We start from the raw sequence: 16,023 nt of genomic DNA on the forward strand, positions 1-16,023 counted from the left end.
ACATAATCTTATATTCAAGAGTCGAGTTGGCAGATTTCAGGCTGCTGTGTAACTCTCCACTAAGAACTTAATAAACCAGAACTTCAATACTCCCAAACATCTCCAACCCTTCTTTATAACAGTAGAATTTAGGAAATAATTTTGTTGCAGTCCTATTAAACAATCCTTGTGGATCTATTCAAGTTGAGAAACTTCTGCCCATTGTTCTTCTGGAAAGAGAATAAGAGCTGTCACAGATCAAAGGCTCTGTGTGATTCCTGATCTCTGGAATGCCAAACTGGGGAGCCCTGGAATAAGCAAGCACACCTTCCAAAGCTCCTTTAACCATCTCTTTGGATTAACCGCCTACATCGTATCTGTGCTGGGAGAGTAAAAAAAGTGGGCAGAGGGCAAAAACTGGAGCTCTTCCCTAAACAGATACCGACAAGCTCTTCCATTTGGAGTTTTAGGAAGCATTTTCATCAGCCTCAAATTCCCCAGAGAAATTGTTACTGCCTCAGGAGGAGCAGGATTTACAGAAGAACATTACTAGGTCTGCTTCACTTTAAATTTTATTTACATTTCTTTTAAAGTACACGCTTCATATAAAACATTGGCAGAGGAGGACGAGTGCACGCAGGACTGATGAGGGGAGGGGAAGCCCGCTTTGACACAGCAAGTAATTACTGCAAAGAAGAGTGAGTGGATCAATGCGGCCATGAATGTCAAGCAAGCAGATTGGCCCAGAGAACAAGAGGAGAGGGGACCCCTAAAACGCCAGCAAAGTCCTGACCTTCCTCTTCTGTTCTTGAAACCTCCCTCTCGGTCTACAAACGTCTGATCTACAAACTTCTTCCAAAACCTCCCTTCCACATTTGAACTTTGCTTTCTAACCACGTTCTTAATTCTGACCAACTTCTGGAGTATCGTCTATGTACACTGCATATAGCCACTGATAGGTTATATGCAAGTTATTTGTGCACCAGCTGTGCGCAGGTGTGCATTTCTGGCATGAAGTACCCCATGCCATGGTAGCCATAGGCATGTGTGGTTTGCAAAGTTTGGCATGCTGAATTGCTAGATTTCTAGTCCATCTTTTTTATATATAACGCAAGGCAGCGAACAGAACTTAATACTCCTACCTCCCCTTTTCATCACAACCCTGTGAGGTGGGTTGGGCTGACTTCCATGACTAAGGCATGAAGAACTCAGATCCCGGATTCTAGATCAGCACCTTAACGAGACCAGAGTGGCTCTCAACTTAGTTGAGGCCTGTGATGCTAGGCACAAAACGGGCACAAGATGGAGACTTCTTCCAAAACAGGTGACCGGGGAGCAAGGGAGGGGACGGTGGCATGCAGAAACAGGTTTGTAGGCTCCTGGCAAAACCCAAAGGGCACTGCCGAGTCTCTCTCCTTTGAGAAAATAAGCAGAAGAGCCTAAGGCCTGAACAGAGTGACATTGAGGCGCTCTTTGTTGTGCTCCAAGACCATCCATGGCCGAGGGGCCGTGGCATAGGCTTTCCTGCAGCAAAGGCCCTGTCAGGATTGCATAAGTCACCGAAGGAAGAGCAGGACTCGGATCTTACTCTTGTGCAGCTGGGAAGCGCAAAAAGGAGGGATGGAGGTTGCGGAGTCTCGCTTGTCCTCTCGGACCAAAGTGAGCTTCCGTGAATACTGAAGGCAGGGTTGGATAAAGTGGGCAGCACATGAGGCAGGAGAGAGGGATTCAGAGGGAGGTGGAATAAATACCTGGAGGGAAGAGGGTGGGTCTTTTCCCTAATGGTGGATTATGCCTCCCCCCGCCCGCCCTTGCATCATGCCAGTACAGCGTTTGGGATCCTTACCAATCTTTAAATTCTTCTGGCAGGTTTCCAGAAAGAGCCACTAAGTCAGGTTAAGCAGGCCCGCCTGCAGCTGCCCTAAGTGTGGCTGCTCCTTCTCCAGCCGCTGCAGAACCCCCCACTCCCTGGCATGGGCCCAGCCTTCCCCAAGATGCTGGGATTTGGCCTGGCAGAGGTGGTGGCTCCAACTGGAACTGGCTCCACTCCCAGGGGGAGGGGTCTTTGACAGAGGGGCCCCCTCCAGGCTTCTAGTCTTTATTTCAAGTCAGTGGAAAGAGGGCAGAAACCAACCTTCTCGGCAAGTTCATGCTGGACAACCACGTTGGGGTGTTAAATAAGCTGTAAAGTATCCACCACATGCTAAGCCGCTACCCAAGTGGCCAGTTTAGTTTGCGGTTTACAGAGTTTACACAGCTTAGTGCAATGTGTAAATATGGCCCCATTTATGCAGGAACCAGGACTTCTTCCTATACAGACACCCGGACAGTCCACGCCACCTCCACAAAGATCCTGGCACCCTCCATGCAGTCGGCTGTCCTCCCTCCCTATGCAGCCGGGAACAGGTGCTCTCTCTCTCTCTCTAAATTATTGCAAAATTAGGTATTTTATTATTGGCTGTACAAATAAGTCACACTCCTGAATCTGTAGAGGGAGGAGGAGAGGAAAATATCGCCCTTTTTCATAGTCTCAGCAGGAGCCCCGCCTCGTTCCTAGAGAAAGACGGCAAGCCAGAGCCACAGAAAAGAGAGGGAGCAGCCGGCAGCTCCGGAAGGTGCGTTCAGCAGCAGGCACACCTGGCTGTGAGAGAGCCCACTTGGCAAGAAAGCCCAAGGCTGGACGGACCTTTCCTTCAGCGGCATCAGCGAGGGGTGCAGAGCGTCTCCCAAGGAGGCCCTGTGGGGAAAGCAGCAGGGAAGAAGCTGGCCTTGCCTGGCAGGCGGCCCTACTGCCCACCGGCGCAGCTGGACCCCTGGTGCCCAGGCTCCCTCTTGCTGACCTGCAGGCTAGGGTGGTTTCAGCAAAGTTCTCGTTTGCCAACGAAGGCGGTTGCCATGCTGGCCAGCTAAAGCAACTTCTCTGCTGTATAAATAGAGAGTATCTACAAGGCCGTGCGTGTGTGTGTGTGTGTGTGTGTGTGTACATAAGCAGCAGGCAGATGTCCTTGGAAAATGGGTTGGGCTGGATAAGGAAGGTGGGAGCCAGCAGACCCTCCAGGGTTGCATTTCCTCTGCCAGAGAGTCGTGGCTGCCTGGCCTTCGAAGGTTGGATGCCGGAGCTGGAGAGGGGGGAGCGTTGAGGGGACGTCTCAGGCACCTCTAGCTGGACGAGATGTACAGGGACTGGGTTTTGCGGCTCCTGCCCGGCTTGGTGTTGAGAATGTCCATGCTTTTGCGGCTGGAGCTGACAACATCTGTGACGAAGCCAGAGCAGTCGCGGCAAACGTCCTTGAGCACCGACCCGTGGGCATAGATGCAGGGGAACTCTTCCTCCACGCTGCGCCAGTGGGTGCCCTGCAGGGAGCTGGAAGGCAAACACGGGGTGTTCTTGACTGGGGCCCCCAGGGCCAGAGCAACCTCAGCTGACAGGCTTGGCTTGGTTCAAAGGTCTGTGGCTCCAGTATCAGGAAGCACCTTGGGTAACCTGCTGACAAGCACCCTGAGATACATAGCTTGCATGAGGGGATAGCCTTAAGCCATGCTTTAGAATGTCCTGCCTTACTGTTAGGTCTGAATCTTGAAGGAGATCAGGGTTACGCGTCGCACAGTTGTTAAGCTACCATCCCTGGCCCTCTCAATCCTTCAGCGACTTGAAGGGGTTGCAAGCGCTACACCCATGAGCCAGGTGGCCGTTCATGGACTTTGGATCCCTTCCATCTCTCAAGCCAAATAATCTCTTATCCGTGAATGAAAAGGAGAATGGGGGCAGATCTTCAGCTGAGGCCACATTAAAACTATCGTTGGTTAGCGTCTTGATATGTCTGGGCAAATGCAAGGATTGTAGTTTGCGGACCTATCTGGCTGGGGTTCAGACTGCCGAGAGTTGAGCCCCTGTGCCTGCAAGCGCCTCCCGTAACCCTGTGCTGGGACTGCAGCCCCCAGAATTCCCCTTCAGTCGACTTGATTGGTTTGACATTCTGCTAGCTGACCTCTCATCCTGTCTGGAGCAGAAAAAGCCCCAATCTGCCAATCTCAGCTGTGGGACTCTCTTGCTCTGATCTGCACACCCTAAACAGCGGAGGAGGAGACAGGAAGAAGGCAAAGGACCTACTGGAAAGTCTCCTGCCGGCGGGCTGGGGGGGCCTTGGCCCCCAGAGAGCCGTGCAGCGTCTCGAAGCCCAGGGCGTAGACAGGGATGTGGGCGAGCTTCTTCGAGGGCATCTTGATCTAGAAGGGCCAAGCAGGAGGGACTCAGCGGAGGGCTGGGCTGCTCCACCCAGCTCCCCAGAAGGCTTCCCCAGGGACTTGGCCTCGGAAAGCGCTTACCTTCAGGCTGCAGGAACCGCAGACAGACCTAAAAGCAACAGAGGAAGGCAAAGGCTCAGCCGGGAGCCCCATTCCTCCCACGGCCTCCCCCCCAGCCGGGCGCTTGCTTACTCACCTCTTGCAGAAGAGGCAGGTTGGGGGCCAGGAGAAGAGCGCAAACTTGGTTCGGCAGCAGCAGCAGCTCTGAGCCAGAGGAGAGGCCATCAACAACGGCTCACCCGGGGAGCACCCCCTCCCCGCTGCAGCCCCCGGAGCCCCTCGGCCTCACCTTCCCTTTCTTCAGGCTGGCGTAGAGCTCCTTGCTCTGAAGAAACTTCTCCATCTCTGCCTTCACCAGCACTCGGCGCACGTTGATCATTTCCTCCACCGTCAGCGCCAGGCTTTCTACGGGGTGGCTGAACTCCTGCTGTGGGGGGCAGGGTGTGGGAATCAGAACGGCCCTCAGCCAGGCCAGCTGCCCAGGCAGGGTGGGCAGTCCAGGGTCTACTGCAGTTAGGACTCCAGGAGAAACCACCAGCCCTTACCAAGACACCCCCCTCCTCCTTAGGTGGTCGGGTTTCAACTGCCAGGGAAGGCTGGCTATTCCCTACCTCATGAGATGCGGAGAAAGGCTGGCTCCCGTTTGGGGGAGAAACAAAGCACAGAGAGCCACGCAGAATTGGCCCCCAATAGTAAAACGTCCAATTGCCCCAAGGAAGACGTTCCACACGAAAGACGGTGAAGTTGGAGCCATTGGCCTTGCCATCCTCCCACTGAAGTTCTTCCGTGTTGAGGCCATTTCCTGACTCCCTTCCTTCCTTCCTGGGACAAGGACTTGACTTGGGGCAGCCTCACGCACCGGAGGTCGTGCCGCAGAGCGTGTGTGAAAGACCCCACCCCCGAAGATGCTTACCAGCCACAAATACTTCAAACTGGCGTCTGTGATCGGAACAGAGCTAGCCTCCAAATTCTCCTCCACAGAACCGAGGATGTCTTGTTTACGGGGGCAGGAACCGACCCGAGGGTGGTAGCGAGCCGGAACCGAACCTGAAGGAGGACAGAAGGGAACAGGCAAGTCAGTATCCGCCCAGCAGGGAGAACAGGCCCTCCTGCTTCCCATGAAAACGCAAGGGGTGTGTAGCTGAAGCAAGAGGCAAACCAGAAAATCAATAGCAGCCACACCCAGCCAGGGTTCACCAACGGAAGCTCCAGCAGCCCCCGAGGCCCTCCCAGCTGCTGTGTGCAGGAGAGGAACCCACTCACCCCCAGGCTGAGCTAGTCAAAAGTCTGCCCCCCCGTCTTGCTCCATCTTCCGAAGCTCTTTCTCACTGGATCCGCAGTGGTCCTCAGACAGTTGGGCTGCAAGGCTGGGAAAGCGGGGCAGGCACAGCGAATGGAGTCCCAAAGTGGGGCTAGGTCCTAAAAGGGCTTCCCTTGGCCCATGTTTTCCATGCTGGCCCCTGCAGAGGGCACGGTACCTGAGCGAGGCCTCGAGTCCGACAGGTTGGACCGTAAGTACTCCAGGTGAGGCTCGCTGCTCTCCCTTTCATCCCGAAAATGGGCCAAGTCTTGTTCGGAGAAAGAGCGGTCCCGCTTCAGGGGCATCAGGGGGCCCGGCTGCTGAGCCACCTCCGAGCAGGGAGAGTCGTCTTCCTGCAGGAAAGGGAACCCTCAGCCTGGCTGCGGAAATGCCGGCACTGCCCACCCCGCTCCCCCAGGCACAGCAGGAGAAGGAGCACTGGAGCTGGGGCACGCACACGCAGGGGGCCTTGCGCAGCATGGTGCCAGTGGCCCTAGTGGGTGGCAGAGGTTGCCAGAGCAGGAGGTTTGGGGCAAAGGAAGGAGAAGGGGAGGAGGCCCGCGGGACTGGGCTGCCAGGTCCGTTTGTGGCCTGTGCCCATTTCTGCAGGCCGAGGAGCTCTGAGGGCCGGCTCTTACTTCCGAAACAAACATCTCCTCCATCTCTGCCAGCGTGGGTGCCTTCAGCAGGACCCTGGGCCTCTGGCGCGGAGGTGGGGCACCGGACTCTGAAACGGAGAGGTTGATGCAAGAGGTCGATTTCATGTCGCCGGAGCAGGCATTCACCAGGCAGGGCAAGGAACCAAACCCTGGCAGGACAAGAGGAGAGGGCACGGTGTGGCAGCAGCTCTCTTCTGGGCTGGGCCCGGGGGAAATGCCAGCCTGGCCTCCCTTCTAACAAGTGGCCTTTAGCATAGGCCAGCTTCCCCCAGCCTGGCACCGGACTTCATGGCGCCCATCCAAATGTCAACGCGGGTGAAAGCTGCAGGGCTGAAGGTCGGGACACCCGAACTGCCTTCCCTCCAAGAGAGCCCCGAGTCGCTCCAGGCTCCCCCTCTTTCCATTGCTGAGGGGGAATGATAGGCAAGAGTCCCAGCTCTACCCTCCGTCTGGAGCGTCTTGAGGTGCCTGCGGGACTAGACCGAGATTGGGGCGTTTCCCCCGAGACCCAGCGGGTTCCCTCCTGCCTTGGCTGCCTCATCCCAGCAGGGAGAAGAGGGATCTTCTTCCAGGACCTCCCGCCCCCCCCCTTCTTCTTTTCTTTTTTCTTTTTAAGGACAGACCCACCTCTCTGGTCCTGGTGCTGCAATTCCACCGGCCGGAGCTCCGTTCCTGCTTGATCTCCTCCAAGATCTTCTCATGGAGGCTCCTCAGCTGCTGGGGCGGGGGGCGCAGCCTGCGCTCTGAGGCCTGCAGTAGGGTGGGGAAGCCAGAGAGCCACGTTCCACTGGCGGCTGCTCTTCCAACTCCGGGGCTGAAAGGGCACCTCAAGGCCTCCAAAATCGGTCCCTAATCTGCCGCTTCCAAGAGGTTGCCGAGCGACGGCAAACCAAGCCAGCAGGTATACTGGACTGCGCCATTCATCCCGTTCACTTGTTGGGAAGCAGAGCAAAGCACCCTGGCCGGCTGCCGCCCTTGAGGTTGCAAATGCCGCTGCTCTGCCTGGCTAGAACAGCCCTCGTCCAATCCAGGAAGCAGCCCCGGCAGCTTCCCCTCCCAAAATAATTTCCTATTGGGCAAGTGACCATCTCAAATCAACGATGGAATATTAGAAGTGGCAAAAGCAATGAAGGCGATTGTTGGTGCAGCCCCCAAAGTCCGAGACTGAAGGCCCTTTCCGCCCCCACCCCAGCAAAGCAGAACCTGGGCTGACCTGTCTCAGAGGCGGACGGGATCTTATGAAATCCAAAATGAGTTCGTGGGCGTCCTTCTTCACCCTGGGCAGGATGTCTCCGTCCACCTGGCGGGGAGCCATACAGAAGAATTAGCCACAGCTGCTCCTGTTCTCCAGGAGCCTCCAGGGGGCAAGGTCTGCTGCTGTCCATCTTGTCTGCCTTTGGGGCGACTTCTATAAGGTTCAGGGGGAAGAGTTGCTAGGCGCCCCCCTTTCAGTGAAACCTCCCTCTCTGCCCCAGGCCCCAGGCCCACGCAAGCAGGACGACCCCAGAGGGTGGCCGAGCTGCACAGAGGTTGCCTGGTGGCCCCAGAGCAGGAGGGGGCAGCCTCTGTTCCTCTCACCATGACCTTGCGGAGCTTATAGTTGCGGGCTCGGATGTCCTGCATCAGCATCTCAAAGGGCGTCAGCTGATATTCGGTGGGCAAAGGGTCAAACTGTTTCTGCTGGACCTTCTTCAGCTTCACGCCGTTCCGCAGTTCTCGCATGAGCTGGACCCAGAGCCGAGCCTGCAAGCCACAAACCAACAATGCCACCGGGACCCGTTTCCCCCAAACGGCTTGAGCCAGGAGAGGTGCTGGGGGCTCCTGCTCTGAGAAGCCAAGCCCCCTTCCGAGCTTCCTCCGGGGCAAGCAGTGCCTCGGCCCTGGGACAAAGCGGACGGTTTCTCCCACCTGCTGGGAAGGTCGGGCTATGGGCGGCCCGGGGAGACTGTTTTCAAGGCCAAACCGCAGCCACGAGGGCGTGGCATTACTCAACCTCGCCTGGCCCTTTTTGGCAAACGGGTGTGTGGGGAGAACCTGGGACTGCATGCGTGTATTTGAGGGGGGAAAATACAGTTATTGAGCGTAAAGTTCACGTCAGGCGCGCCTCGAGCAGCGAGGGGAGAGGATTCCCCTCCATTCTCCTTGCTTCTTGAGGGGAAGTAGTCCTCTATCCAGAATATTTATACTCAGCCCCACCCAGAGAGATTCCGGGGAACTTCATCAAAGTCTCCTTTTCCCAGCCCGCTCCGTACCCAGTCCGTGTTCTTCAGGTTGTCCAGCTCTGCTGCCGATCGGTCCCTCAGCTCCTCGTCCTTCAGCTTGACCAGCATCTGCACATCCCAAGAGCCAGAGACAGGTTAGCCTGTCATCTAAGTTATCGATTGGTCTGGGAGGGACTTGAAAGGGCAGCCCCCCAAGGCCAGGGACGGGGCACCCAAAGGCTACTCTGGGCCGCTGGATCTTCTGGGCAAACAAGGGACTGGGACAAGAGCCAACTTTGGCACGGTTGGGGGAGGCGGGGCACAACTCCTCCCAAGTGGGAGCCTGACTGGGAGTTGTAATACTCCATCCCAGGGATGAGAAGCAGAGCAGCTTCTTTGAAGAACCACCCACAGCCATCAAAACACGTGTGGCTCTCAGCCCCCAGGATGCCCCGAGAAGGTGGGGGCAGGTGGACCGACCCTCATCTTCCCTCCCTGAACAGCTTCTAGTTGCTTAGTGTAGCTGCACCCTTGAATCCCTGCCTGCTGGTCTTCCAGTTCAAGCCAGGAAAGGTCTGTGTGGATGGATTCCATTCCTCACCAGGACGTGTCTGGCTGACGCCCTTCTGGAGCTCCCTTCAGGGTCTCCTTGCAAAGAGAAGTGAAGCTGAGGGCGCCTGTGCTACACCCCGTCTCTAATTTCTGCCTCCCTCTCTGTCCCTCAGCCTTTCTCACTTCCACGACGAGGTTTTGGGGTAGAATTTGTTCCCCGAGTGACTGTTTCAGGAGGGGTGTGTGTGGAAATGACTTCTCCTTGAACTCTTTTCCACAGGAAAACAGCGCTTTCCCCTGGAGAGGGCTGGGCTGGAGAGTCCCTAATTATCAGCTCTCATTAGCTACTCAGGGTTCCTCCCAAGAGATGCAAAGCCCAAGCCCACCAAGGGGGCAGCTTCCTCAGGCGCAGCCCAGCCCACCTCCATCCCAAGAGGTCTCTCTCTGAAAGAATAGGAAGGGCCTCCTCTGAGCCTCCTCTGAGCCACGGAGACATCCTGGCAAAGAAATGGGCTGGTGCCTCCCCTCCCCACTCCTGGCTCTTAGTTGCACCAGCTGTGCAGGGGAGGACCCTGATGGGGGGGGGCACGGTTCTAGAGGCGAGAACTGCAGGGAGACAGCAAACCCCTCCCCAGCTGCGTTACAGGTGAGAGGGCAGGAACAAGAGGGCCGGGGGCTCACCAGGACGGGGCATGTTGCTGCTCAGTTGCCACAGGAAGGTGGAGTTCCTGCAGCACCCACAGATCCTGAATGGCACATTGCCATGGCTCAGCTGGGCAGCAGCCAGCAGAGAAGGCAGGTCAAGAGCTGCCCACCTCCCTGGCGCTGGCAGCAGACCCCCCAGGCCAAAGAATCCAAGGGACTGGATCTGCCCATCTGGATCTAATTCCGTGTGTGTGTGTGTGTGTGTGTGTGTGTGTGATGGAGAATTCTTCCCAGCAAGAGGAAGGAGCCGAGATGGGCCTCCTCTGTGACACCCCCTTTTTCTGAAATGCTGTCCCCCAAGAGGCATGGGCAGCCTCTTCCCTCTGCTCGTTGGTACCCAGCGAAAGACAGCATTCCTCCCCCCAGTCCTCGGCCAACTCTTTTAGCCCTCTGGGTTATTTTATATCCCTTCCTGGCTACTCCGTCCAGAGTCCTGTGGGACCGGGAGGGCTAAGTAAGTGCCGCTAAATAAGATGACTCCAATTTGCAGTTATCTCCAGAAGCCGAGTAGCCTGGCACATGGGCCTCACCCAAGCAACTATCTGGGACACAAAAGAGCCTTTCTGACAGCTGGGCAGCTGCTGTAGGGGTGCCGAGGGTCTCCCTTTCCAGGGGAATTGGGTAGCTTCTGGGCAGCCACCGAGAGACGCAAGGTTGGACCATCCTCCCCGCCTCCAAAGGGCGTCTTCCCAGATGGCCTGGGAGGCAGCCGCCAACAGAGGCTCAGGGATCCTAATGCCCACTTGCCCACCCCCCCCGAGGGCAGCATTTCAGGATTGGCATCTGCAGAAGGCTCACAACCCAGGAAGCCCCACTCACTTCCTTGGTGTCTCGGATCTTGGCCAGAAAAGCCTTCAGCTCCACCGTCTCGAGGAACAGTGCCCGGCACACCGCCTGGTAGTGGGCGTGAGCCTCCTGTGGCTGGGAGAGGCGGGCAGCACAGAGCCGCATCACTTGGCTGAACGTGCGGACGGCGCTCAGGGTCCCCTTGGCCACCGCCTCCTCCTCTTCCTCCTGCCCACTGTAGCCTTCGTCTGCGGTGCTGCTGCCGCCATTGCCGCCGTCCTCAGAGTCGCCGTTGGTCATCAGGTCGATCAGCCGCTCCAGTTCAGGGCTGAGCTCACGTTCCTCGTTCTCCTCCAGGCCCCAGTCGAGGGCTCGGTAGATGACAAAGCCCAGGGACTGCACCATCTGCAGGGGAGGAAAGAGAAGCGGCAGAGTGGCAGAAGAGTGAAAGACACGGCTTGGTTGATACCCTGGTGTTTTTGTTTTTTGCGTGCTGATGAAACAACTCTCCCATCTACATCTGCCCAGGGCAAACTTAGACCCTCTTCCCAGAGATCAGTGCCAGGGAGGAACTGCCAGTGTGGTGTCTTCGGAGGATGGGTGGGCACACCAGCAATGCCAAGTAGCTGCGCTGAAGCCAGGAGGTGCCAGGGTGCTCAGACCTTGGCAGCTTTGGGAAGGTGGCAAAATAGGCCACCTGACCTGCGCAAGCTGAAGTTTCCCATACTTGCCAATGCTTTGCTAGTGAAAGTGACACGAGGAAGGTTCAATAATTAGCTTTTTAAGAGACTGTTGAGCAGTGAGCAGATTTGCCCAGTTCCCAACGCCTGCAAGAAGAGAAGGTGAGCTTTCCATCGGCCACCTACCTGGGCTTCTGCTGCAGGGGCCAAGGTCAGTGGAAGCTCTGCAAAGGGAAGGTGACACTGTTAGAAGATGCCAGTCCCAGAGAGACCGAGAGCTCCAGGCTCTGCCAACTCCGGGCAGATTTATGTACCCACCTACACGTCTGAGCCCATCCTATACCTGAGAGCCCAGCCAGAACCAAGCAGGTTCCACACTGATGTCTCTTCTTTTGACAAGAGGGCAGAGATGCCAAGTGGGTAGAGTCTACTTTGGGTGGTTTGTCCACAAGTGTAAAATATTGGGGGTGGGGGCGATGGGAGCTCAGAGCGGAATGGAAAAATGCAGACGGCCAGAATTTACAAATGGAAGAAGAAAAGAACAGTCAGATTGTGGCAAATACTAAAAAAGAAAATCTCCTTGTCTTAAAGGATTTCTAAAAACAGAACTTGTAAAAGCAACTTTCCTGGCGCATTTAAGGCGAGCCTGGAAGCCATCTTAGGACACGCATGTACACACGGCCAGTGCGAACCCCCATTTCCTGCCATTTCCCAATCAATCATCCATTTAAAGTCCCAAACGTCTCTAGGGAGATGACAAGACGCCCAATGGCCCCATTGCACAGCTGTGCTTTCTCTTTGGGGACACAAAAGTGCAAAATGGACAGATGTGTTTGTGCCTATGGAGGCCTCTCTTGCCGCCTCTCTCTCCAAAGAAACCAGCCAGCTCTTCTCTCTAACTGCTGTCTCGTTTCTGGGGCTGGGAGACGGAAGAAGATTCTAGGGGTCACCCTTCTCCAGAGAGAATTACACGAACTGGGATCAATAAAATGAAGTTTGGCAAAAGAAAGAAAAGGAAAAATGAGAATTAGGCCATTAGGAGAAAGCAGAGAACCACTTAATGCAGCAGCACCGTAAGCAGAGCCAAGACCTCCCCTTCCACTGCCTGGCATCACACAGAGCCAAGGCTGCGGGGGGGCAGTGCAGTTCTTGCAGCTTTGTGGGCCACTCTTCTGCGGCAGCCTCTGTCCTGGTTCCTTCCTTCCTGCCATGGAGGCCAATGGGAAGCAGTGGGACTCCCTACCCTAAAGCTGCCCACGCTGGAAGGTGACTCTGCTGAACTGTTGTGGCACACTTGGCACTTCCAGCGCAGTCCCCTTTCGGTTTGTTTCCCCAGCCCTCAGATGGGAAGCAGCTGGCATCAGCAAGATCTTGCACAGCTCGGGAGAACCCGGGAGAAATGCCCTTCACAGGGACAGGAGGGGGCTTTTGCACCCTGGACTTCCTCTTCATGGCTGGTTCCTGGAATCTTACCATTCACTTTACCTAAAAAGTATCTGAAGAGGAAAGCTGTGCAAACTGCACATGTGCCTTAAATTGGGAGAATTTGCTTTTCAAAAAGGATGCATTAAGCAAAACTGAAAGAGAAGCACACATCTTTGGAGAAAATTGATACATTTTTGTGCAGATTTAAGAAAAAAGCCTCAAGCAACGAAGCAGTATTTGCAAAACCCTTGAGTGCCTTTGCCCACCGCTGCTGATGTGCCGTCTGTGTTTTGATCCGTGAATACACCTGATATCGGGCTGGGGATCCAGGAGCAGCCTTGCCTGGAACAGGCCAAAAATCCCCCCTCGCTGCTGCTGGGGGAACCTCAGACTGAGGCCGTTGGGCTCCTCCCCTCCAGGCTGCCTGCAGGCAGGGAGTTCTGGGCTGGGATGAGTCAAATGTGCAGCCAGGAAGCCACCAGGTCAGTGACCCTCAACACCAGCCATGGCCATAACTCATCAGCTGGGCTTTGGTAGAGTGGAGAACTGGCCGGACCAGTTCTGATGGCAGGCCGGGCTGCGCTTCTAAGTCAATATTATCAGAAGCAGCTGCAGCTTCCCCAACAACAAAAGCTGCCAGGGCCAGGGCAGAAGCGAAGAGCTGCCCAAGGAGCAAGGCTGCTGGCCTCTCTGCCACCCCAGCTGTGGGCCTGTCCCTGCAACTCCCTTTGACTCTGAGCTGTTCATAAGCAATTTAGAACAGGGACAAGCCGCCATGAACTCTCCTGGATCTCGCTGCTTTTTAACTTCAACTGAAATGAAATCAGGGAATGAAAGCAGGGAGGCCCTGAGAGGCAGAGGCAGGACTAGACTGGCTAAACTAGGACTAAGCCCCAGAGGAAGGAATCAGGGAGGCAAGCAAGCAGCAAAACCCAATTCAGTGACAGGAAGAAAAGCAGGTAGCAGTCGTGGAAGAGGAAAGAGGATACACGAGTGAAGGAAGAGACACTTGTTCCTTGACTGCATGAACGGAAAACTCTGGACTCCTCCTGCCTGAGGTGGGAGTTGGACTAGAAGGCCGCCACGGTCCCTTCCAGCCCCAGAAGTCTCTTCTATGAAAAGCCAGGCCTGTTCAGGCAAGAGTCATAACTCTCCCATTGAGTTGATGCCATCAAGAGGAGGACATATGTCCACCTGTGCTTGTTCTTCTGACAATGGAATGTGGCGGCCTGCCTGCAGGGGTCCTGCTGATTGATGGCACAACCCCTCGGGTGGCCCTTTCTCGAAGTAGATTGCCTGGGCATTTCACATTTCTGTACAGCTTTTCTCCCTCCCCTGCCCCTCTAAAAAGTGCTCCGAACAGTTTTGCAATTAAAACACTCTGTAATGTTATGGCCTCATCAATCACCGTGGGATGTTCTCAGCAGTTCTTCCTTCCTGTCCCAAGCCCTAAGAGAAGATGGTGATCCCCAGGCACGACCATGGCTGTTGAGGATGCTTCCCTGCTGCCTTTCAGGGAGGCTGGGAAGACCCCACCATGGATGTGGCTTTGGCACAGGCTCTCCTCACCTACTGTCTGCCCGACCATGCAGCTGTGGGTATCCAAGCTTGGTCACCTCCTCCTCTGGGATGCCACCCAAGACCCAGGCTTGCCACCTGTCCACACTTCTTCCTCTGGGATTATAGCGCTTTACTCCTCTGGAGCAGACCCCCCCCCTCAAGGCCCCTCTTGTCTCTTGCAAGCCCTCAGGGTTGAGGCCCTACTAGACTGCAGGTGCTTCAGCCCCCCAGACAGCCACCAAGAACCTTCTGCTTTGGCACGGGCAGTTGGTGTAATTACACACATCAGACACACGTGGCAAGGAGATGAAAGAGCCTCTTCTGACCTCTGTGCTCTCACACAATATATAAATGACTCACGGCAAACTAAACCCCACCCACTTTAGTGGGGCAAAGGGGCAGATAAATGTACCTATTGCTGAGGAGAAAGAAAAAGGTGGCTTTCCGGAAAACCGGAAGCTCCCCGAGAGATCCGAGACACGGATTAAGGAAGGGCTCCTTGATCTGCACCGCTGGGATGTCACACCACCCAGAGATCCGCGGGCTGCTTCCCGCCTGCTGGGAAACTATCAGCCCCCCTGGTAGTCCTTTCCTAGCTGGGGACTTTCGGCCTCCCTGCAGTTGCTCCTGGAATTGCTTTGGAGCGCCTGAAGGACCCGGACCGGGACGATTTCCTGCCCCGTGTTGAGAATTCTGCGGGTGGGGGAGCACTAAAGAGGAGCAAAGCGTCGTAGGTGCTCCAGACCATCCTGCGGTCGGAGCAGGATTTCGGGGTCCCTGCATTCAGGCCACCCTCTGGCTTGGGGCCGCGTGGGGGACCCCGCTGGGGGAGGGGCTGAACCCGCTCAGCCCAAGGAGCGATGCCCCGGCGCCGGCCCCGTCGGCGTCCTTCCGCGGACGAGGCCGGACTTTCCCCGACCGCCGGCTCCCCGGGCTCTCTCTCGATGCCGGGCCCCCTTGCCCGCGCGCCCCCTCCCCACTCACCGGCCTCGCCGAACTCGCCGCGGGCGGAGACGGCGCCGTCCTTGTGCAGGCGGAGATCGGCGGTGTCGCGGAGGCGTCCGGCCGGTCCCCAGCCGCGCCGCCGCCCTTCCTCGGCGGCCGGCGGGTCGGGCTGGAGCAGCCCGCGGCAGCACTGGAAGCAGACGGCCCACGCCTGCTCCTCGTTGACGGGCTGCTCGTAGGCCTTCAGCACCTCCTCCAGGGACAGCTCCCCCGCCGCGCCGCCCCCGCCCCCGCCCGCCGCGGCCCCCGGCCCGGTCCCTGCTGCTCCGGCGCGCGCCATGGCCCCGGCTCCATCAGCGGCTCCCGGCGCCGGGCTCCATCGCGGCGGTGGCGGCGGCGGCGGCCTCGCTGCTCCTGCTGCCGTCGTCGGCGGACGACCTGGGGAGGGGAGGAGAGGAGGGCTGAGCCAGCCGCCTCTCGCACCGCCCGCCGGAGGGAGCGAGACCCGGCCTCGGGGAGCGCGCCGGCCGTTTCCGGACGGCCCCGCACCCCGGGCGGATGGCGAAAGAAACTGGGCGGTCCCTGCCGGGTAGAGCCTCCGGGACAGAAGCGGCGCTGCCCCTGCTAGCCGCTCACCAAGCAGCCTGCCCCTGGCACTCCCATCCGGACTTACTCTGGAGTAAGCATCATGGGTAAGCACCTGCTCCTGAGTAAGCCTGGTTTTGGAGTGGGAAGCAACTGGAAAGCATTCATAGCCCGGGGAGTGAAATCACCAGCATTGCCACACCCCCAACAGCACAGCAATATCTAAGGGGGGAGGGGAGGGAAGTCTAACTCTTGGTCTTGGGGGGCCATGGCTGGCTGCAGCTGAGTTGCCCCTTTGCTTCCACCCTTTTACCCACTAGGAGACAACTGGCCAGATTCAC

At 56.9% G+C, this 16,023-nt stretch overlaps 1 protein-coding gene across 1 annotated transcript; it reads right to left on the reverse strand.

Annotated features, from left to right (window-relative positions):
- Positions 1-538: 538 nt before the first annotated feature.
- On the reverse strand, positions 539-15,551 carry SPIRE2 (spire type actin nucleation factor 2). Its single transcript, XM_026684879.2, is given in 16 exon segments — positions 539-3,343; positions 4,091-4,206; positions 4,306-4,333; positions 4,421-4,488; positions 4,574-4,711; positions 5,198-5,331; positions 5,763-5,937; positions 6,223-6,392; positions 6,871-6,909; positions 6,912-6,993; positions 7,457-7,543; positions 7,822-7,986; positions 8,496-8,573; positions 10,521-10,892; positions 11,354-11,391; positions 15,137-15,551. Coding segments are annotated over 16 exon segments (2,196 nt in total). The 5' UTR covers positions 15,438-15,551; the 3' UTR covers positions 539-3,138.
- Between the last annotated feature and the right edge of the window lie 472 nt (positions 15,552-16,023).

Source organism: Notechis scutatus, chromosome 9, assembly GCF_049901735.1.
Source record: "Notechis scutatus isolate UNSWTSFEM ecotype Mainland chromosome 9, rNotScu1.2, whole genome shotgun sequence".
NCBI lineage: Eukaryota > Metazoa > Chordata > Lepidosauria > Squamata > Elapidae > Notechis > Notechis scutatus.